The sequence below is a fragment of the Elephas maximus genome, chromosome 12 (assembly GCF_024166365.1).
Source record: "Elephas maximus indicus isolate mEleMax1 chromosome 12, mEleMax1 primary haplotype, whole genome shotgun sequence".
In the NCBI taxonomy this organism is placed as follows: domain Eukaryota; kingdom Metazoa; phylum Chordata; class Mammalia; order Proboscidea; family Elephantidae; genus Elephas; species Elephas maximus.
Genome location: NC_064830.1, coordinates 51,058,498 through 51,078,780, shown reverse-complemented (window position 1 = coordinate 51,078,780; position 20,283 = coordinate 51,058,498). Strand labels below are relative to the sequence as shown.

Genomic DNA, 20,283 nt, shown 5'->3' with positions numbered 1-20,283 from the left:
GATTCAGGATTCACATCTAGGTCTGCCTGACTCATGCATGGAGGATGTGGGCATATTATTTTGGTAAATGGCATCAGTTACAGCCCAAACAAGAAACCTAAGCATTCCTTGACATCTCTAAAAGGAAATTAGGATGCTAACATTTATTGAATGCCTACTGTATACCAGGCCGCCTGGGTGGCACAAATGGTTAAGCATTCAATTACTAGGTAGAATGTTGGCAATTTGAACCCACCCAAGAGGTACTTGGAAGACAGGCCTGGCGATCTGTTTCCAAAAGGCTACAGCCTTGAAACTGTATGAAGCAGTTCTACTTTGCACAGATGGGGTTGCTGTGAGGTGGAATCGACTTGACAGCAACCAATCAACAACAACAACAACTGTATGCTGGTCACCTGATTGGCATGTTAGGTCAAACCCCATTTAATACCTATATCAAACTCTATGAGGTTGGTATCATCAATCTATACAGATGGAGATATAGGTTCACAAGGCTTGACTACTAGTGTAATATTGCAGAACCAGTGGGAAGGTGATGAAAGCAGACAGTAGACTCCAAAACCCATTTGATCATTTACTGCACTGCCTTTTCATTTTCTCCCCTTCCCCCATATCCAATTCCTCATCTATTCGTATTAAGTAACTTAGGAATCTGTCTCCCTCTACCTTCCTCACTTCCAGTGCTCAACCACCATCTCTCATGGAGACAAATGCAGCAGCCTCCTGTCCACTTCCCCATGTCTAGTCCCTCCACATCCCCTCCATCTGACCTCTGACTTGCTCCCAGCAGCACTAGCCTATACACAGATTGAATCAGGCCCCACCTTTTCAATGGCCCCAAAGTACTTGCAGGATATAAAACATTGCATAACCCAGCTTTCCAGACCACGGGTCTGGCCATCTCTGCCAACACTCCCTACTCTCTACCCTCCCCTGCTCCCAATGCCTCCCACTATACCCCAACCCTCCAACACATGATCTTTCCAGTCCAACTCCTGGGTCTTTACACACTTGTACTCAGGGCACCTAGAGGGTTTTTTTTTTTTTTTTTTTTAAATAATTCTTTCACTTCTCCACCTGGCAATTTTTTATTCTTCCTTCAAGACCCGATTCAGATGTGGCTGCCTCCAGGATAGTCATTCAGACTCTCCTGGGCAGTTTATGGCTTCTCTTCTTTACATCCACAGGACTTTGAAAACATTTTTCATTGAACAGTGTTTGTTCACTAACTAGTTTTTGAAATGTCTAATCTATCTTTTCCACTGATAATGAGCCCCCGGGAGTTAAAGATCATGTCATATTTGTCTTTGGATTGCCCACATTCGGAGGAGTGCTTGGTACAAGGTCAGTACTCAATAAATGTTCATTAAGTGTACAAATGCTCCCAAGTCCTTTTGCACATAGAGAGGAGCTGTACGGTATAGTAGGTTGAAAGTTGAACTGAGAGTAAAAAAAAAAAAAAAAAAATTTTTTTTTTTTTTGAGAGTAAGGATGCCTGAATTCTAGTTCAAGCTTGACTGCCAAATGGCTATGTCAACAGGGACAGTACTTATGTGAGCCTCAGTCTCTTCATGTGCAAATGCAGGGGCATCTGAATGCCCTTTCAGGGCTCACATCTGAGGATGCAAAGGATTTGACAGCTCACACCTAAACATATCCCTTTTTCTTGACAGAAGGAGAACACTGCAGACATTATCTAAGGAGAGCTATGGCTCATAACCCAGAGCCTATAGCCGAGACCTCAGTCATAAAGTTCAAGGACCAGGACTTTAAACACTTGCAATATCGTTGCCTAAGCAGGGGCCAGCTGTTTGAGGATGAGACATTCCCTGCCATGACTTCCTCTATAGACCTGCAGCTGCTCCAGGAGAAAGGCCTCCCCCACCAAGAATGGAAGCGCCCAAGGGTGAGTGAGGCCCCAGGAGCACACCTAACTCCTCCTCCCACTGAGCTGTCTGTCACAGCACCTCCCACTGGAAGGAAAGTAGGCAGAGACCCAGTGCGTAGGAATGGCCCGGACCAAACTGGAAGGAGGATGAAATTCATCTGGTCTGTCTGCAACAGTGTTGTATCACTCAGTTGGATGGAAAGACCCTGTACCAGGAAACAGAAGCCTTGGGCTTTCTAGTCTGTTCTAATATTGAGGAAGTCACTGGATTAAATGCTCGGGTTTTCTCATCTGAAAAACTGGAAACTATGAGGATGAAGATTGTAGTAGTTGGTCTCTAGGGTCCCTTCCACTTGCATAATTGAACCCGGTCTCTCAGCTCTCCTTTCTTTTTTTCTCTTCAGATGTCACTGCCTTTATTTATATTCTTTTCTCCTTTCCTGCTAGAATTTACTCAAAGAGAAGATATCATGTCAGTCATTTATGCTATAGAATGAATTTAAATAATTGCCTTACCTCTTTTAGTTGTATTTGCATTCTCAATCTTATAAAGACTCGATCACCTAAAAAAGAATTTCTGTCATCAGCCATAAAATTAGGGAGGTATCGCAGCACAACATTCAAACCACCCTGACTCCAACTAACTCCAACTTCCAGCAAGGCAAGCCCTGCTGATTTATCTCGAACTACGGCAAAGATTAAGCACTTGGCTGCTAACTGAAAGGTTGGTGGTTCAAACCCACCCAGTGGCTCTGTGAGAGAAAGATGGGGGGATCTGCTCACATAAAGATTGTTGTTGTTAGGTGCCGTTGAGTTGCTTCTGACTCACAGTGACCCTGTGTACAACAGAACAAAACACTGCCTTGTCCTGCACCATCCTTAAAATCATTGCTTGAACCCACTGTTGCAGACACTGTATCAATCCGTCTCATCAATGGTCTTCCTCTTTTCTGCTCACCATCTGCTTTACCAAGCCTGCTGTCCTTCTCCAGGGACTGATCCCTCCTGATCACATGTTCAAAGTATGTGAGATGAAGTCTTGCCATCTTTGCTACTAAGGAGCATTCTGGCTGTACTTCTTCCAAGACAGATTTGTTCGTTCTTTAGGAAATCCATGGTATATTCAATATTCTTCGCCAACACCACAGTTCAAAGGCATCAGTTCTTCTTCAGTCTTCCTTATTCATTGCCCAGCTTTCGTATGCATATGAGGTGATTGAAAATACCATGGCTTGGGGCAGGCACACCTTAGTCCTTAAAGTGACATTGTTGCTTTTCAACACTTTAAAGAGGTCTTTTATCTAGTAAGCTAATTGTTGAGAGCACTGATTAAATGCCAAGCACTCCACTGAACACTTTTGACAAAGCCATGTCTGGGTACACAGAAAAGGTATTACCTGATGATGCTTGTTAAGAGGCTATGCCATCCTTACTTTTTAAAACATCTGTCTGGCCTGTGGACTTATAATTCCGTTCTTCCTGTGGGAAAGAGTACTCAAAACCTTGAGTTCTAGGTGACACTTCTTGCCCTAATTTGGGTCAGATTTGCAGCTTTAGGGAAGGGAAGGCTAAGTGGGGACAGGTGGGGCTTGAGATGCTGCTTAAAGAAAGCTGGGGGTGTTTTGGCCTTCTAGGCTTATCAGCCAGAGGCAATAGGTGGCCCACCATGACGCTTTTTTTCTCATGTTCACCACCTAAGGAGAGCTGAGCCAGAGAACTCTATTTAAAGAAGTTCTGAAGGGTCATATTTTTTCCCTCCATTATTTTCAGAAGCCGAAATTCTTTTAGGGAGTGATTTTTGTTTCCTCACAAGGTGCTGAGCAATAGATGTAAGATCACATTTATAATGTTGTAGAGCTCTTAACATTTCTGTATAGAAAGGGTTGAGAGTTTTTTTAGGATCTAGTTCCAGAAACACCTCAGTTGTCTTTTGGGGGCAAGGAGAAACTGAGGTGAAAAGCGAAATGACACACCCAGAATCATGCCAAGCACCCAAAATAGAGGCACGCAGGGGCCAAATGCATTTTACTCTCATTTCTCTCCTCATGCAAAAGCATATACAAACTGTTCCAGGGGTCATTTTTCATCCCAGGACTTGTTTTAAAATGTATATGTAGACATATCTTATTTCTTTGTGCCCCTCATCATATCTGACAGCCTTCACATTTGCACAGTACTTCCAGAACTTAGTGTGTCTTCTCTTACTTTGTCTACTTTGTTCTTTTCCTATTTTAAAGAAACTGCAACTGAGCTTGAGACAGGTCATGTGACTTGCCCAAGGTGGCCTGGTTAGTGAGGGAAGGATCTAGGATTTAAAGTAAGCTTCCTGACACCAAATGCTACAGTTTTCCTCACATGGGCTTGTGTACCTAATAGGGACTCTGTTAGGATTTGGATGAATGAATAAATGAGTGAACAGATGAATGAATGACTCTACCTACAGGCCTGACTCAGATTCTAAGTTTCATATGTGCAATAGAAAGGTGGCACAATGGGTAAGCATTTGGCTGATAACCAAAAGGTCAGTGATTTGAACCTACCAGCTGCTCTGCAGGAGAAAGACCTTGTGATCTGCTTCAGTTAAGATTTCAGCCTAGGAAACCCTATTGATCAGTTGTACTCTGTTCTACAGGGTTGCTATGAGTCAAAATCAACTTGACAACACACAGCAACACAACAACAACATGTGCAATAGAGAAACCTTGAACTGAACTGTTTACCAAGTGGGAAGGACACTGTACTCACCCATTTAGCACTGGGAAGACCTTGACTGCCACAACTTATAGTTGTGACTGAAAAAAGGACCCACAGCCAGACTGGCCCAACCCTAATCATAATCACCAATGCTTATATGTACTGACTATAAGGCAGGCCTGTATAGAAAGGTACTATGAGGAGGTACTATTATTATTCCCATTTTACAGACAAGAAGCAGAAACAGAAAGCTGAGTGACCTGCCCAAAGTGAAACATGATGTATAACCACTGATGCGGCCCCAACGGCTCCTTAGATCATTGTCACATTCTGGTTTTTTCTAGCCAATGGGAAGTGCCACACTCTAGGCAACTGCTAATCCTACCATGGACATCATTCTTCCTTGAGTATTCATCCAGGTTGGATGTATTCAACAATAGCCCAAGAATCACGGGTGTGAGAATCAGGCTTAGCTTTCTATGCCTAGCATGGACAAGTTGTTTCAAGCCCCGTAGTCCTCAGTTCTCCCTCTCTCTCTGTTTCTCTCTTGGTGTGTGTGTGTGTGTCTGTCTGCCTGTCTTTCTTTAGAAAATTTCCGATACTTTTAGCCTCCTAAATCAGGTTCTGTGACAGCTGACAATGCGCTGAGAAAATGGCACTGACAGAACCCAACTCATCAGTCTCATTGCAAGGGACAACACTGAGCATTGCACTTACATGTTGGCAATATCTATGTGATAGCTTCCCAAACTAAATTTGGTACTGTCAGGGATTGAATTTTGTCCCCCCAAAAACGTGTGTCAAGTTGGTTAGACCGTGTGTGCTTTTCCTCCATTTTGTGATTTTCCTATGTATTATAAATCATAATTTCTGCCTGTGGCTAAAGAGGATTAGGGTGGGATGTAACAGCCTTGTTCAGGCCACATTCCTGATCCAATGTAAAAGGATTTTCCCTGGGGTGTGGCCTGTACCACCTTTTATCTCTCAAGAGATAAAAGGAAAGGGAAGCAAGCAGAGATTTGGGGACCTCGTACCACCAAGAAAGCAGCACCAGGAGCAGAGTGCATCCTTTAGACACGGGGTCCTTGCACCTGAGAAGCTCTTCAACTGGGAGAAATTTGAGGACAAGGACCTTCTTCCAGAGCCGACAGAGAGAGAAAGCCTTCCCCTGCAGTTGATGCCCTGAATTTGGACTTGTAACCTACTAGACTGTGAAAAAGTAAATTTCTGTTTGTTAAAGCCATCCACTTGCGGTATTTCTGTTATGCCAGTACTAGAAGACTAAGACAGGAACTGAGAGTGATTTCCTTTTAGTAGACTATTTATTTTATGGATATAATAATAATAAATCCCATTTATCAAGTATGTACATGTGTTAGGTATTATGCCAAGCACTTTACACGCAACATCTCATTTAATTACCATAAGTTCTGTGAGGTAGATATTATTATCCTCATCAACTAGATCAGCACTGTCCAATAGAACTTTCTGCAGTGATGGAAGTGTTCTTTCTGCACTGTTCAGTACAGTTGCTAATAGTCACAGGTGGCTATTGATCACCTGAAATGTGGTTAGTGCAACTGAGGGGTTGAACTTTTAATTTTATCTAATTTGAATTAATTTAAATTTAAATAGCCACATGTGGCTAATGGCTACAGTATTGGAAACACAAAACTGTAAATGGTAGATCTTCACAACACAGTCACCAACATGAGTCAGGTTGAGTGACTGAAATTTCACCTGGGTCCCCATTCTATAGTGAAAGAACATTTCAGTTTTCCACTGAGGAATGGGCTGTGGGTGCCCGGAGCTCAGCACTCAGCACCGTCGTGGACTCTGGCCCTTAGCCAAATCATTTAATCTTCTTATAGGGTAATTCATTAGAAATGATTCGCCTTGGGGCCCAAATGTGTTCTTCAGAATAGGTGGAGGCCAACAAAGTGGAGATATGAGTGGTGTGTGGTTCAGTCATGAAGACGTACCATAAGGCAGCAGATAACAGAGGTGACAGAAGGTGACTGTGCCAACAGTCAATACCATTGAATCAAAGAACTTTGATACCAATAAATCAAAGACCTGTAGCAGAAATAGGAAAAGGAGTGGCTTCTTCCACCTGGCCCAGGCTGAACTGCGGCCACCGTCACTCACAAAGGGGGCTGTGTCTGAATGCTGAAATGTTAAACACCTCTCATTCAAGAGCAGTACGCAGTCTGGGGAAGCATATAGGCAGCCTTGGAAAAGAATGCAGGAATCACTGTTTAACATCCACAAAGTGATGTCACATTGGAAGAGACACCTCCACAGATGACTGAAGGACAGTCCCTGGTTCCTTACCACTTCATAGAGGGCACTTGCTAAGATTTCAGGGACTCTTGCATTACATGAACTTCTGGCATACCTAATAGAACAGAGATTGCCCAAACTTTGTTTTGAGAAAGGGCTCCACAATCGAGAACTAAGTTATTAAACTCCCTTAATTGGTTGATTGCTGTTGGCTTCCTTCTATACAGATGGATGTTTCAGAGCCCTCAAAGGCCCAGTCCATCTTACAGAATAGAAGACTTTAACATGGAGAAGTCCCCGTCTGCTGGTGTGGCTCAGTGGTGAGGAGCAAAGCACAATCGAGGCAGTTGCCTGATTCATATCCTGCTTCCTGTGTGACCTTGAATAAAGCATTCAACCTCACTGGACATCGGAAACACTTGGGAAGCTTTATAAATCCTGAGCCTTATCTCTCTCTGACCTACTAAATCAAAGCTGTGGAAGGCAGGCCAGCAGTCTACATGTCTGCAGAGTTCCTGGGTGTTTCTGAGTCAGGTGGAGACTCTACCTGATGCCGACAGTTCAGCCTGAATCTGACCTAGGGACTTATCACACTGACTTCTCCACTCCCTCAGTAGGGCCAGCATGGCTGGTGACAGGTGACCTGCCTGGGGCCAGGACATTTCCCTCTTCCCAGCCATCTGTGTCTATTTGTGAGCATTGTCTCAGTAAGTGAGTCTGGCAGATTAAAATGCTTCTGGCTATAATTTCCCTCTTTTCTGCCTTTGCTCTTTCTGGATTATCCAGCATCACTCTAATGTCCAGGGTGGGGAAGAATTAGACAGTATACTGTGAAAAAGACATTCTCAGGGCACAGGAGACATAAGAGTTGGTGTTTGTTTTGTGCCCAACTTTGATGCAAATGATTCCAGTGTTTCCCCAGAAACTTTCAGTAGTTGAGATCATTGCTATTTAACTATAATCATATTAAAGTATCCTTGCCTATAATTAGTTAAAATTTGATTCTCAATTTTGATTTTTATTGTATTGGTAAATCAGAAAAAGTCATTGTGTGTTTATCAAATGCCTTCATAGCATTTATTGAAATGGTGTAAGTTTTCCTCCCTTGCCCATTTAAGTGCTATTTTATGTTATTAGTTGTGCTGGTAGGAAACCATCCTTGCATTTGGTCTTCCTAGGGCAAACCCTGCTTTGTGGCAGTAGATTAGTCTCATAACATATTGTTGGTTTATTTACTGGGGGTTTTATTTAGAATTTGGGTATCTTTTCATAAGCGAAATCAATCTGTAATATGTGTGTGTGTGTGTTCTAGCTCAGGTTAGACAACAAGGCTATGCTGTCCTCTTCTTTTTTTAAAGCACAGAAACTATAAATGACACAAGAATTGTCTATTTCTTGAAAGTTGGAGAGAACTCAGCAAGAAAACCGTATACTTGGAAGCCTTTACAAGGGTGTAGGAAAGGTTTTCTTTGAGAACTTTAAAATAATATTCCAAGGTTATTAGTCCTTCAGATTATTTACCTATTTTTCCCTTTTCCTCACCCTTGAGACTGGCTCTTACAATCTGATGTGTTTCCCCTCTTCTGTAAAGTCTTTGAGGGCCCTGAGAGGAGGTGTCACTGTAGGGACAAAGAGTGTTGCTGTAGTTGGAGTCACAGACCACACCAGCAGTATAGACAAACACAGTAGACAATCCTTACACCCAGAAAAAGGCCAAGACCCATCAAAATGCCATGCCAACTAGAAGGGAAGAGGAAAACCAGGTGGCCACAGCAGACCAGCCATTAGGTGTGTCCAGGGTTTCTATTTGTTTCTTCATGAGGCCTAACAGATGAATTATATTCTGGTACTAATCTGGTACGTAGGTGCAACATTTATCCTTTGCTATGGCACATGTCCAGCCTTGAACAGCTGTTAGAATGTCCATTAGATTCTGAAGGACTCCTTTCCTCATTTGGGTGGTTTTGGCTGTCAGTAGCCACAAGCTTTCTCTGTTGTCACTTAGGGCATGTTTAATAAAATTAGTTAAAGCTTCAATTTATCCCATTACTTCTAAGGAGCCAAGGTGGGGAAGAGGACAAAAATAGTTAGAAAGTAATCATACCAGTGGAAAAGACTATGTTTGGCCTACCCGGCTTTCACCATGGGGTAATTCAAAAGGTTTTGGTATAGTTTTCTAGACGGTTCCTGTAACATAGGGTAACACCAAAGTGCAGTGTCCTATCCAATTGTACGGTAACCAGGGCCATTGGATGCCATTGGAAGAGAGATACCCCCTGCCTTCCCATTGGGATTTTTATATTGTAATTAGTGGTGTTAGGTATTATCACCCCTTGGCAATGGGATGCAAGAATCCAGGCCACTATGCAGGCAAAGGACTTGGAGGGAGACTGGGGGGGATTTGAGGAGGAGACAGGAGAAGCCATGGGTTTTTCTTTGGTTCAAAACAGACAGAAGTAAGTTTCTCTAGTACACTTTGTTCAGGTACCAACCAACCTAAACCATCCCAGAGGTGGTAAACACCCTCTCGTGGCCGCACACCAAGAGCATTGTGGTCTCTCACTAAGATGTGGGTGCTCGCAACAATGTGAGTCCAGGAAAAGGTGATGTTGTGCTCCCCCCCCCCTTATGCCCCATTTAGTAAAAGACGCTTCCATCCTCCCCTCGTGTCTCTCACAGCTGCCCAATCAGTTCTGGTCAGGGGCTCCACACTCCAAGGCATGCCTTCGGCGCTTGGGAAGGGGAGCTGTCCACAGACCCAGCAGCTGCTTTTGTTGTGGAGTACAGTGAAGCTGTCAGCCCACTCTAGGAAGAGGTTGGAAGCTGTGAAGGGAAGAATGCAGAGAAGGCTGTACCTACAGCTGGAAAACAGGTGTTTAGTAGGTACCAAAGAAGTAAATCTTTCCCTTCTATTAGGATCACACTAGTGGCTTTCCCTCGGGTAGTGAAAACTGTGACTGCTGTAGGCATTTTTCCTGGTGGAGTGTACCATATGTACTGCCCCCGGGAAGTCACCTGAGAGGATGTGAGTAAAGTCACCAGTTTTGGTGTATGCCGGAAAAGGAGATCCACTTCTGTCCCTCATGGCATAGCTGTTGTTCCCTTCCACATGAAGCGTGACTGCCAAGGCCCTTGGTACAGTAGGATGTTGGGCTCCCACATTAGGCCGGCCAGTTCCTCTGCCTGCAGAGGGGCAAAGAGACCAATCTGCACTGATGGGGTGACCCTCAACAGGTGCCAATAGATGGCTCCACTTCCCGGCGCCAGGTCCGGGGGTGTCTGGAGAACCATGTTGTTTTATTCCGGCAACAACCTTGGTGGTTATGCTTTTGGAGCCTGTGACATCTCTCAGATCATTGATGGAGGGTCACTTGGGGCTCCTAGTCTGGCATACAAGGCTAAAGTCCCAGTAAAAGCTGAGTTTATCAAACTCAGAGCCTCAGGCAACACCTTGGCCCACTCCTCCAGGGAAACCCTGCCTGTATTTGTATTTGTTGTTTTAGGACATCATTCTTCCTTTCCACCAGGCCTATAGCCTGGGGGTTGTGACAGGTGGTAATGCCACTGCACCTCATTCATGACTATCTATTCGCACATATCATGACCTGTAAAGTGTGTCCCCTGGTCACTGTCAACCCTTCAGGGTATCCCGTACTTAACACTCAATTTTCGTAACCCCTTTGTTGTGACAGCCTGGTTTGCTCATTTACGCAGGAATGCCTGTGTCAAGCCTGTGAGGGTGTCCACATAAAGCACACTTCGCTACTTCACTGGAGGGTAGAGACCCTATATAATCTACCTGCCAGTCCATCACTGGCTCTGTTTTCTTCCATATCTTCCCAGCATCATGTGGCAGATGCCTTGGTCATCGGCAAGAGTACACAGGACAATTTTGCACAGCACCTACCAGATCACTGTACTTTACTGCTATGCCTGCCTCTTTGGCTATTTTCTAACCAACACAAGCACTATGGTGTCTGCTTTTCTGGTGAATTTAGTGGGCAGATTTCTCTTTGGGATGCACTGTTCTAACTTGTGTTATAGCGTCTGCTTCTTGATTTTCTGGTGGGGAAAGGGGTGAATGGGCTGTTGAAAAACGGGTCAGCATCCAGGGCTTGGAGTAATGCCAAATGTGCTGCCACAAGGCTTTCCCTCATAGGACTTTACCCATTATTGTCCATTGCTCTTCATGCCATTGGCCTATCTACATAGTTAGCCCACAGTTTACCCCCAAACTGTCTGTACACATGGTTAAGGGCCAGAGTTCATGGGTGATGACTATTCACTTGGTCCTTAATTCAGCCCATTGACTGCTTTGCCCTGAGCCAGTTCCAAACCAAATGGTATCAGTGGAGGCTTGCATAGCCACCGCTGTCTACAGTGGGGGCATACCTCGGCTGGAGCCATCTGTGTACTAGGCTTCTGCTTGTAGCAGAGCTTCCCCTCCCTTGGCATACTAGCCTTTGAAGGGGGCGGGGGTCATCTAGATATGTCACTGGACTAAGTACAGCCTGTAATCCTTGGGAAAATGGACTGGCAGAAAAGTCAGTGTGCTGTTGCAGGCATGTATGCTATTTGGTCAGTGTAGCTGTCTGGGTGACAGCTAATGATGGCTTGGAAAACAGCCCACTGACCCACTCATTTATGGGCAAAGCTGAGTGAAGGGTGACAACTCCTGCCCCTGTTAATGGCTCTACCTATATTGATTTTTTGCCTCCCTCCATGGTTAGGACCAAAACCCTAGGGGGCTTTAGTTTCCTCATGATCTTTCCACAAGGCTCAGCCAAAGCTGTACTCGTCTAACCAGAAGGGTAACTCTTCCCGTATTGTGCCCAGTGTAATTAACTTGTGTAATTAACACCTTTGTTTTCTCAAAAGCTTGCTGCTGTTTATTACTCCAATCTCCAAAAGCACCCTTTTTTTAACAGTTGTGGGGAATAAATACTCTCTAATACCCCAAAAGAGCCGTGAAGTCCTGTACTTCTTTTGGTGTCCTAGGGGTGAGATAAGCTTGTATCCTACTAACTATGGCTTCAGATAACACATGGATGTTACCTGACCTGAATTTTACTGATGTTCCTGGCCCCTGCACCTTATGAGAATTTATGGCCCATTCTCTCCCCTATAGGTGGATGATTAGGCTTTCTAGACACTCCTGTAACAGAAAAACATTTTCAGCAGTAAACATTGATAATTGGAACATGGAATGTACAAAGTATGAATCTAGGAAAATTGAAAGGCATCAAAAATGAAATAGAATGCATAAATATTGATTTCCTAGAAAAAAAAATTAAAAAAAAAGGCATTAGTGAGCTGAAATGGGCTGATAATGGCAATTTTGAGTCAGACAATCATATGGTCTACTATGCTGGAAACGACAAATTGAAGAGGAATGGCATCACATTCATCATTAAAAAGGACATTTCAAGATGTACCCTGAAGTACAATGCTGCAGTGATAGTATAATATCCATACTACTGCAAGAAAGGCCAGTTAATATGACTATTATTCAGATTTATGAACCAACAAACCACTAAGGCCAAAGAAGAAGACATTGAAGGTTTTTACCAGTTTCTGCAGTCTGAAATTAATCAAACATGCAATCAAGATGCACTTATAATTACTGGTGATTGGAATGGGAAAATTGGAAAAAAAGAAGGATCGGTAGTTGGAAAATACGGCCTTGGTGACAGAGATGACGCCGGAGATCATGTGATAGATTTTTGCACGATAAATGACTTCTTCATTGCAAATACCTTTTTTCAATAACATAAACAGCAACTGTACACGTGGACTTCACCAGATGAAATACGCAGGAATTAGATCAACTAATTCTGTGGAAAGAGATGCTGTAAAAGCTCAATATCATCAGTCAGTACAAGGCCAGCGGCTGACTGCAGAACAGACCATCAAATGCTCATATAAAAGTTGAAGTTGGAGAAAATTAGAACAAGTCCACGAGAGCCAAAGTATGACCTTGAGTATATCCCACCTGAATTTAGAGACCATCTCAAGAATAGATTTGATGCATTGAATGCTAATGACCAAAGACCAGAGGAGTTGTGACATTAAGGACATCATATATGAAGAAAGCAAGAGGTCATTAAAAAGACAGGAAAGGATGGGGGGTGGAGCCAAGATGGCGGACTAGGCAGATGCTACCTCGGATCCCTCTTACAACAAAGACACGGAAAAACAAGTGAATCGATCACATACATAACAATCTACGAACCCTGAACAACAAACACAGATTTAGAGAAGGAGAATGAACTAATACGGGGAAGCAGCGATTGTTTTCAGAGCCTGGAGCCAGCGTACCAGTCAGGTACGGCACAAGCACAGAGAGCTGCTCCACCCCCCTGAACTAACCCCAGGAGGGGGACCAGCAGGTTCCGCAGGCGGTGTGGGACGCAGCCGGTAGAAGAAGTCCACGGGAGGCAGTGACTGGTCTTGGAACGGAGAGAGCAGCGTCCCAGCTGGGGAACCAAGCCGCCGGGATTTGGACTGGACGCAGTGGATTTTCTGGAAAAACTAGTTTCCCAGTGATGGATCGGAGACAACAATCCATATCAAACCACTTAAAGAAGCAGACCATGACAGCTTCTCCAACCCCCCAAACAAAAGAATCAAAATCTTTCCCAAATGAAGATACAATCCTGGAATTATCAGATACAGAATATAAAAAACTAATTTACGCAATGCTTTAAGACATCACAAATGAAATAAGGCAAACTGCAGAAAAAGCCAAGGAACACACCGATAAAACTGTTGAAGAACTCAGAAAGATTATTCAAGAACATACTGGAAAAATTAATAAGTTGCAAGAATCCATAGAGAGACAGCATTCAGAAATCCCAAAGATTAACAATAAAATTACAGAATTAGACAACGCAATAGGAAGTCAGAGGAGCAGACTAGAGCAATTAGAATGCAGACTGGGACATCTGGAGGACCAGGGAATCAACACCAACATAGCTGAAAAAAAATCAGATAAAAGAATTTAAAAAAATGAAGAAACCCTAAGAATCATGTGGGACTCTATCAAGAAGGATAACCTGTGGGTGATTGGAGTCCCAGAACAGGGAGACGGGACAGAAAACACAGAGAAAATAGTCGAAGAACTCCTGACAGAAAACTTCCCTGACATCATGAAAGACGAAAGGATATCTATTCAAGATGCTCGTCGAACCCCATTTAAGATTGATCCAAAAAGAAAAACACCAAGACATATTCTCATCAAACTCACCAAAACCAAAGATAAACAGAAAATTTTAAAAGCAGCCAGGGAGAAAAGAAAGGTTTCCTTCAAGGGAGAATCAATAAGAATAAGTTAGGACTACTCAGCAGAAACCACGCAGGCAAGAAGGGAATGGGACGACATATACAGAGCACTGAAGGAGAAAAACTGCCAGCCAAGGATCATATATCCAGCAAAACTCTCTCTGAAATATGAAGGCGAAAATAAGATATTTACAGATAAACACAAGTTTAGAGAATTTGCAAAAACCAAACCAAAGCTACAAGAAATACTAAAGGATATTGTTTGGTCAGAGAACCAATAATATCAGATATCAGCACAACACAAGGTCACAAAACAGAACGTCCTGATATCAACTCAAATAGGGAAATCACAAAAACAAACAAATTAAGATTAATTAAAAAAAAAATACACGTAACGGGGAATCATGGAAGTCAATAGGTAAAAGATCACAATAATCAAAAAGAGGGACTAAATACAGGAGGCATTGAACTGCCATATGGAGAGTGATACAAGGCGATATAGAACAATACAAGTTAGGTTTTTACTTAGAAAAATGGGGTAAATAATAAGGTAACCACAAAAAGGAACAACAACTCTATAACTCAAGATAAAAACCAAGAAAAACGTAACGACTCAACTAACATAAAGTCAAGCACTATGAAAATGAGGATCTCACAATTTACTAAGAAAAACGCCTCAGCACAAAAAAGTATGTGGAAAAATGAAATTGTCAACAACACACATAAAAAGGCACCAAAATGACAGCACTAAAAACTTATTTATCTATAATTACGCTGAATGTAAATGGACTAAATGCACCAATAAAGAGACAGAGAGTCACAGACTGGATAAAGAAACACCATCCATCTATATGCTGCCTACAAGAGACACACCTTAGACTTAGAGACACAAACAAACTAAAACTCAAAGGATGGAAAAAAGTATATCAAGCAAACAATAAGCAAAAAAGAAGAGGAGTAGCAATATTAATTTCTGACAAAATAGACTTTAGACTTAAATCCACCACAAAGGATAAAGAAGGACACTATATAATGATAAAAGGGACAATTGATCAGGAAGACATAACCATATTAAATATTTATGCACCCAATGACAGGGCTGCAAGATACATAAATCAAATTTTAACAGAATTGAAAAGTGAGATAGATACCTCCACAATTATAGTAGGAGACTTCAACACACCACTCTCGGAGAAGGACAGGACATCCAGTAAGAAGCTCAACAGAGACACGGAAGACCTACTTACAACAATCAACCAACTTGACCTCACTGACTTATACAGAACTCTGCACCCAACTGCTACAAACTATACTTTTTTTTCTAGCGCACATGGAACATTCTCTAGAATAGACCACATATTAGGTCATAAAACAAACCTTTGCAGAGTCCAAAGCATCGAAATATTACACAGCATCTTCTCAGACCACAAGGCAATAAAACTAGAGATCAATAACAGAAAAACTAGGGAAAAGAAATCAAATACTTGGAAAATGAACAATACCCTCCTGAAAAAAGACTGGGTTATAGAAGACATCAAGGAGGGAAAAAGGAAATTCTTAGAAAGCAACGAGAATGAAAATACTTCCTATCAAAACCTCTGGGACACAGCAAAAGCAGTGCTCAGAGGACAATTTATATCGATAAATGCACACATACAAAAAGAAGAAAGAGCCAAAATCAGAGAACTGTCCCTACAACTTGAACAAATAGAAACTGAGCAACAAAAGAATCCATCAGGCACCAGAAGAAAATAAATAATAAAAATTAGAGCTGAACTAAATGAATTAGAGAACAGAAAAACAATTGAAAGAATTAACAAAGCCAAAAGCTGGTTCTTTGAAAAAATTAACAAAATTGATAAACCATTGGCTAGACTGACTAAAGAAATACAGGAAAGGAAACAAATAACCCGAATAAGAAACGAGAAGGACCACATCACAACAGAACCAAATGAAATTAAAAGAATCATTTCAGATTATTATGAAAAATTGTACTCTACCAAATTTGAAAACCTAGAAGAAATGGATGAATTCCTGGAAAAACACTACCTACCTAAACTAACACATTTAGAAGTAGAACAACTAAATAGATCCATACCAAAAAAAGAGATTGAAACGGTAATCAAAAAACTCCCAACAAAAAAAAAGCCCTGGCCCGGACGGCTTCACTGCAGAGTTCTACCAAACTTTCAGAGAAGAGTTAACACCACTACTACTAAAGGTATTCCAAAGCATAGAAAATGACGGAATACTACCCAACTCATTCTATGAAGCCACCATCTCCCTGATACCAAAACCAGGTAAAGACATTACAAAAAAAGAAAATTATAGACCTATATCCCTCATGAACATTGATGCAAAAATCCTCAACAAAATTCTAGCCAATAGAATCCAACAACACATCAAAAAAATAATTCACCCTGATCAAGTGGGATTTATACCAGGTATGCAAGGCTGGTTTAATATCAGAAAAACCATTAATGTAATCCATCACATAAATAAAACAAAAGACAAAAGCCACATGATCTTATCAATTGATGCAGAAAAGGCATTTGACAAAGTCCAACACCCATTCATGATAAAAACTCTTACCAAAATAGGAATTGAAGGAAAATTCCTCAACATAATAAAGGGCATCTATGCAAAGCCAACAGCCAATATCACTCTAAATGGAGAGAACCTGAAAGCATTTCCCTTGAGAACGGGAACCAGACAAGGATGCCCTTTATCACCGCTCTTATTCAACATCGTGTTGGAAGTCTTAGCCAGGGCAATTAGGCTAGACAAAGAAATAAAAGGTATCCGGATTGGCAAGGAAGAAGTAAAGTTATCACTATTTGCAGATGACATGATTATATACACAGAAAACCCTAAGGAATCCTCCAGAAAACTACTGAAACTAATAGAAGAGTTTGGCAGAGTCTCAGGTTATAAAATAAACATACAAAAATCACTTGGATTCCTCTACATCAACAAAAAGAACACCGAAGAGGAAATAACCAAATCAATACCATTCACAGTAGCCCCCAAGAAGATAAGATACTTAGGAATAAATCTTACCAAAGATGTAAAAGACCTATACAAAGAAAACTACAAAGCTCTACTACAAGAAATTCAAAAGGACATACTTAAGTGGAAAAACATACCCTGCTCATGGATAGGAAGACTTAACATAGTAAAAATGTCTATTCTGCCAAAAGCCATCTATACCTTTAACGCACTTCCGATCCAAATTCCAATGTCATATTTTAAGGGGTTAGAAAAACAAATCACCAATTTCATATGGAAGGGCAAGAAGCCCCGGATAAGCAAAGCACTACTGAAAAAGAAGAAGAAAGTGGGAGGCCTCACCGTACCTGACTTCAGAACCTATTATACAGCCACAGTAGTCAAAACAGCCTGGTATTGGTACAACAACAGACACATAGACCAATGGAACAGAATTGAGAACCCAGACATAGATCCATCCACGTATGAGCAGCTGATATTTGACAAAGGACCAGTGTCAACTAACTGGGGAAAAGATAGCCTTTTTAACAAATGGTGCTGGCATAACTGGATATCCCTTTGCAAAAAAATGAAACAGGACCCATACCTCACACCATGCACAAAAACTAACTCCAAGTGGATCAAAGACCTAAACATAAAGACTAAAACGATAAAGATCATGGAAGAAAAAATTGGGACAACCCTAAGAGCCCTAATACAAGGCATAAACAGAATACAAAACATTACCAAAAATGACGAAGAGAAACCCGACAACTGGGAGCTCCTAAAAATCAAACACCTATGCTCATCTAAAGACTTCTCCAAAAGAGTGAAAAGACCACCTACAGACTGGGAAAGAATTTTCAGCTATGACATCTCCGACCAGCGCCTGATCTCTAAAATCTACATGATTCTGTCAAAACTCAACCACAAAAAGACAAACAACCCAATCAAGAAGTGGGCAAAGGATATGAACACACATTTCACTAAAGAAGATATTCAGGCAGCCAACAGATACATGAGAAAATGGCCCCGATCATTAGCCATTAGCAAATTAAAACTACGATGAGATTCCATCTCACACCAGCAAGGCTGGCATTAATCCAAAAAACACAAAATAATAAATGTTGGAGAGGCTGCGGAGAGATTGGAACTCTCATACACTGCTGGTGGGAATGTAAAATGGTACAACCACTTTGGAAATCTATCTGGCGTTATCTTAAACAGTTAGAAATAGAACTACCATACAACCCAGAAATCCCACTCCTGGGAATATACCCTAGAGATACAAGAGCCTTCATACAAACAGATACATGCACACCCATGTTTATTGCAGCTCTGTTTACAATAGCAAAAAGTTGGAAGCAACCAAGGTGTCCATCAACAGATGTATGGGTAAATAAATTGTGGTATATTCGCACAATGGAATACTATGCATCGATAAAGAACAGTGACGAATCTCTGAAACATTTCATAACATGGAGGAACCTGGAAGGCATTATGCTGAGCGAAATGAGTCAGAGGCAAAAGGACAAATATTGTATAAGACCACTATTATAAGATCTTGAGTAATAGTAAACCTGAGAAGAACACATACTTTTGTGGTTACGAGGGGGGGAGGAAGGGAGGGTGGGAGAGGGTTTTTTATTGATTACTCAGTAGATAAGAACTGCTTTAGGTGAAGGGAAAGACAACACTCAATACATGGAAGGTCAGCTCAATTGGACTGGACCAAAAGCAAAGAAGTTTCCGGGATAAAATGAATGCTTCAAAGGTCAGCGGAGCAAGTGCGGGGGTCTGGGGAACATGGTTTGCGGGGACTTCTAAGTCAATTGGCAAAATAATTCTATTATGAAATCATTCTGCATCCCACTTTGAAATGTGGCGTCTGGGGTCTTAAATGCTAACAAGCGGCCATCTAAGATGCATCAATTGGTCTCAACCCACCTGGATCAAAGGAAAATGAAGAACGCCAAGGCCACACGACAACTAAGAGCCCAAGAGACAGAAAGGGCCACATGAACCAGAGACCTACATCATCCTGAGATCAGAAGAACTAGTTGGTGCCCGGCCACAATCGATGACTGCCCTGACAGGGAGCACAGCAGAGGACCCCTGAGGGAGCAGGAGATCAGTGGGATACAGACCCCAAATTCTCATAAAAAGACCAAACTTAATGGTCTGACTGAGACTGGAGGAATCCCGGCGGCCATGCTCCCCAGACCTTCAGTTGACACAGGACAGGAACCATCCCCGAAGACAACTCATCAGAAATGAAAGGGACTGGTCAGCGGGTGGGAGAGAGACGCTGATGAAGAGTGAGCTAATTATATCAGGTGGACACTTGAGATTGTGTTGGCAACTCTTGTCTGGAGGGGGGATGGGAGGATAGAGAGAGAGGGAAGCCGGCAAAATTGTCAAGAAAGGAGAGATTGAAAGGGCTGACTCAAGAGGGGGAGAGCAAGTGGGAGTAGGGAGTGAGATGTATGTAAACTTATATGTGACAGACTGATTGGATTTGTAAACGTTCACTTGAAGCTTAATAAAAGTTATTAAAAAAAAAAAAAGCCCTGGCCCGGACAGCTTTACTGCAGAGTTCTACCAAACTTTCAGAGAACAGTTAACACCACTACTACTAAAGGTATTTTGAAACATAGAAAGTGACAGAATACTGCCTAACTCATTCTATGAAGCCACCATCTCCCTGATACCAAAACCAGGTAAAGACATCACAAAAAAAGAAAATTATAGACCTATATCCCTCATGAACATAGATGCAAAAATCCTCAACAAAATTCTAGCCAATAGAATTCAACAACATATCAAAAAAATAATTCACCATGGCCAAGTGGGATTTATACCAGGTATGCAAGGCTGGTTTAATATTAGAAAAACCATTAATGTAATCCACCATATAAATAAAACAAAAGACAAAAACCACATGATCTTATCAATTGATGCAGAAAAGGCATTTGACAAAGTCCAACACCCAGTTATGATAAAAACTCTCACCAAAATAGGAATTGAAGGAAAATTCCTCAACATAATAAAGGGCATCTATAAAAAGCCAACAGCCAACATGACTCTAAATGGAGAGAGCCTGAAAGCATTTCCCTTGAGAACGGGAGCCAGACAAGGATGCCCGTTAT

General features: G+C 41.9%; 1 protein-coding gene across 1 annotated transcript in view; it reads left to right on the top strand.

Moving 5' to 3' along the window:
* The first annotated feature begins 1,708 nt into the window (after positions 1 to 1,708).
* The window catches only part of CAPN13 (calpain 13), a 114,385-nt gene continuing 95,810 nt past the window's right edge, over positions 1,709 to 20,283 (top strand). Inside the window, 1 exon segment of the mRNA XM_049904030.1 lies at positions 1,709 to 1,906. Coding sequence (XP_049759987.1) covers positions 1,709 to 1,906 — 198 coding nt within the window.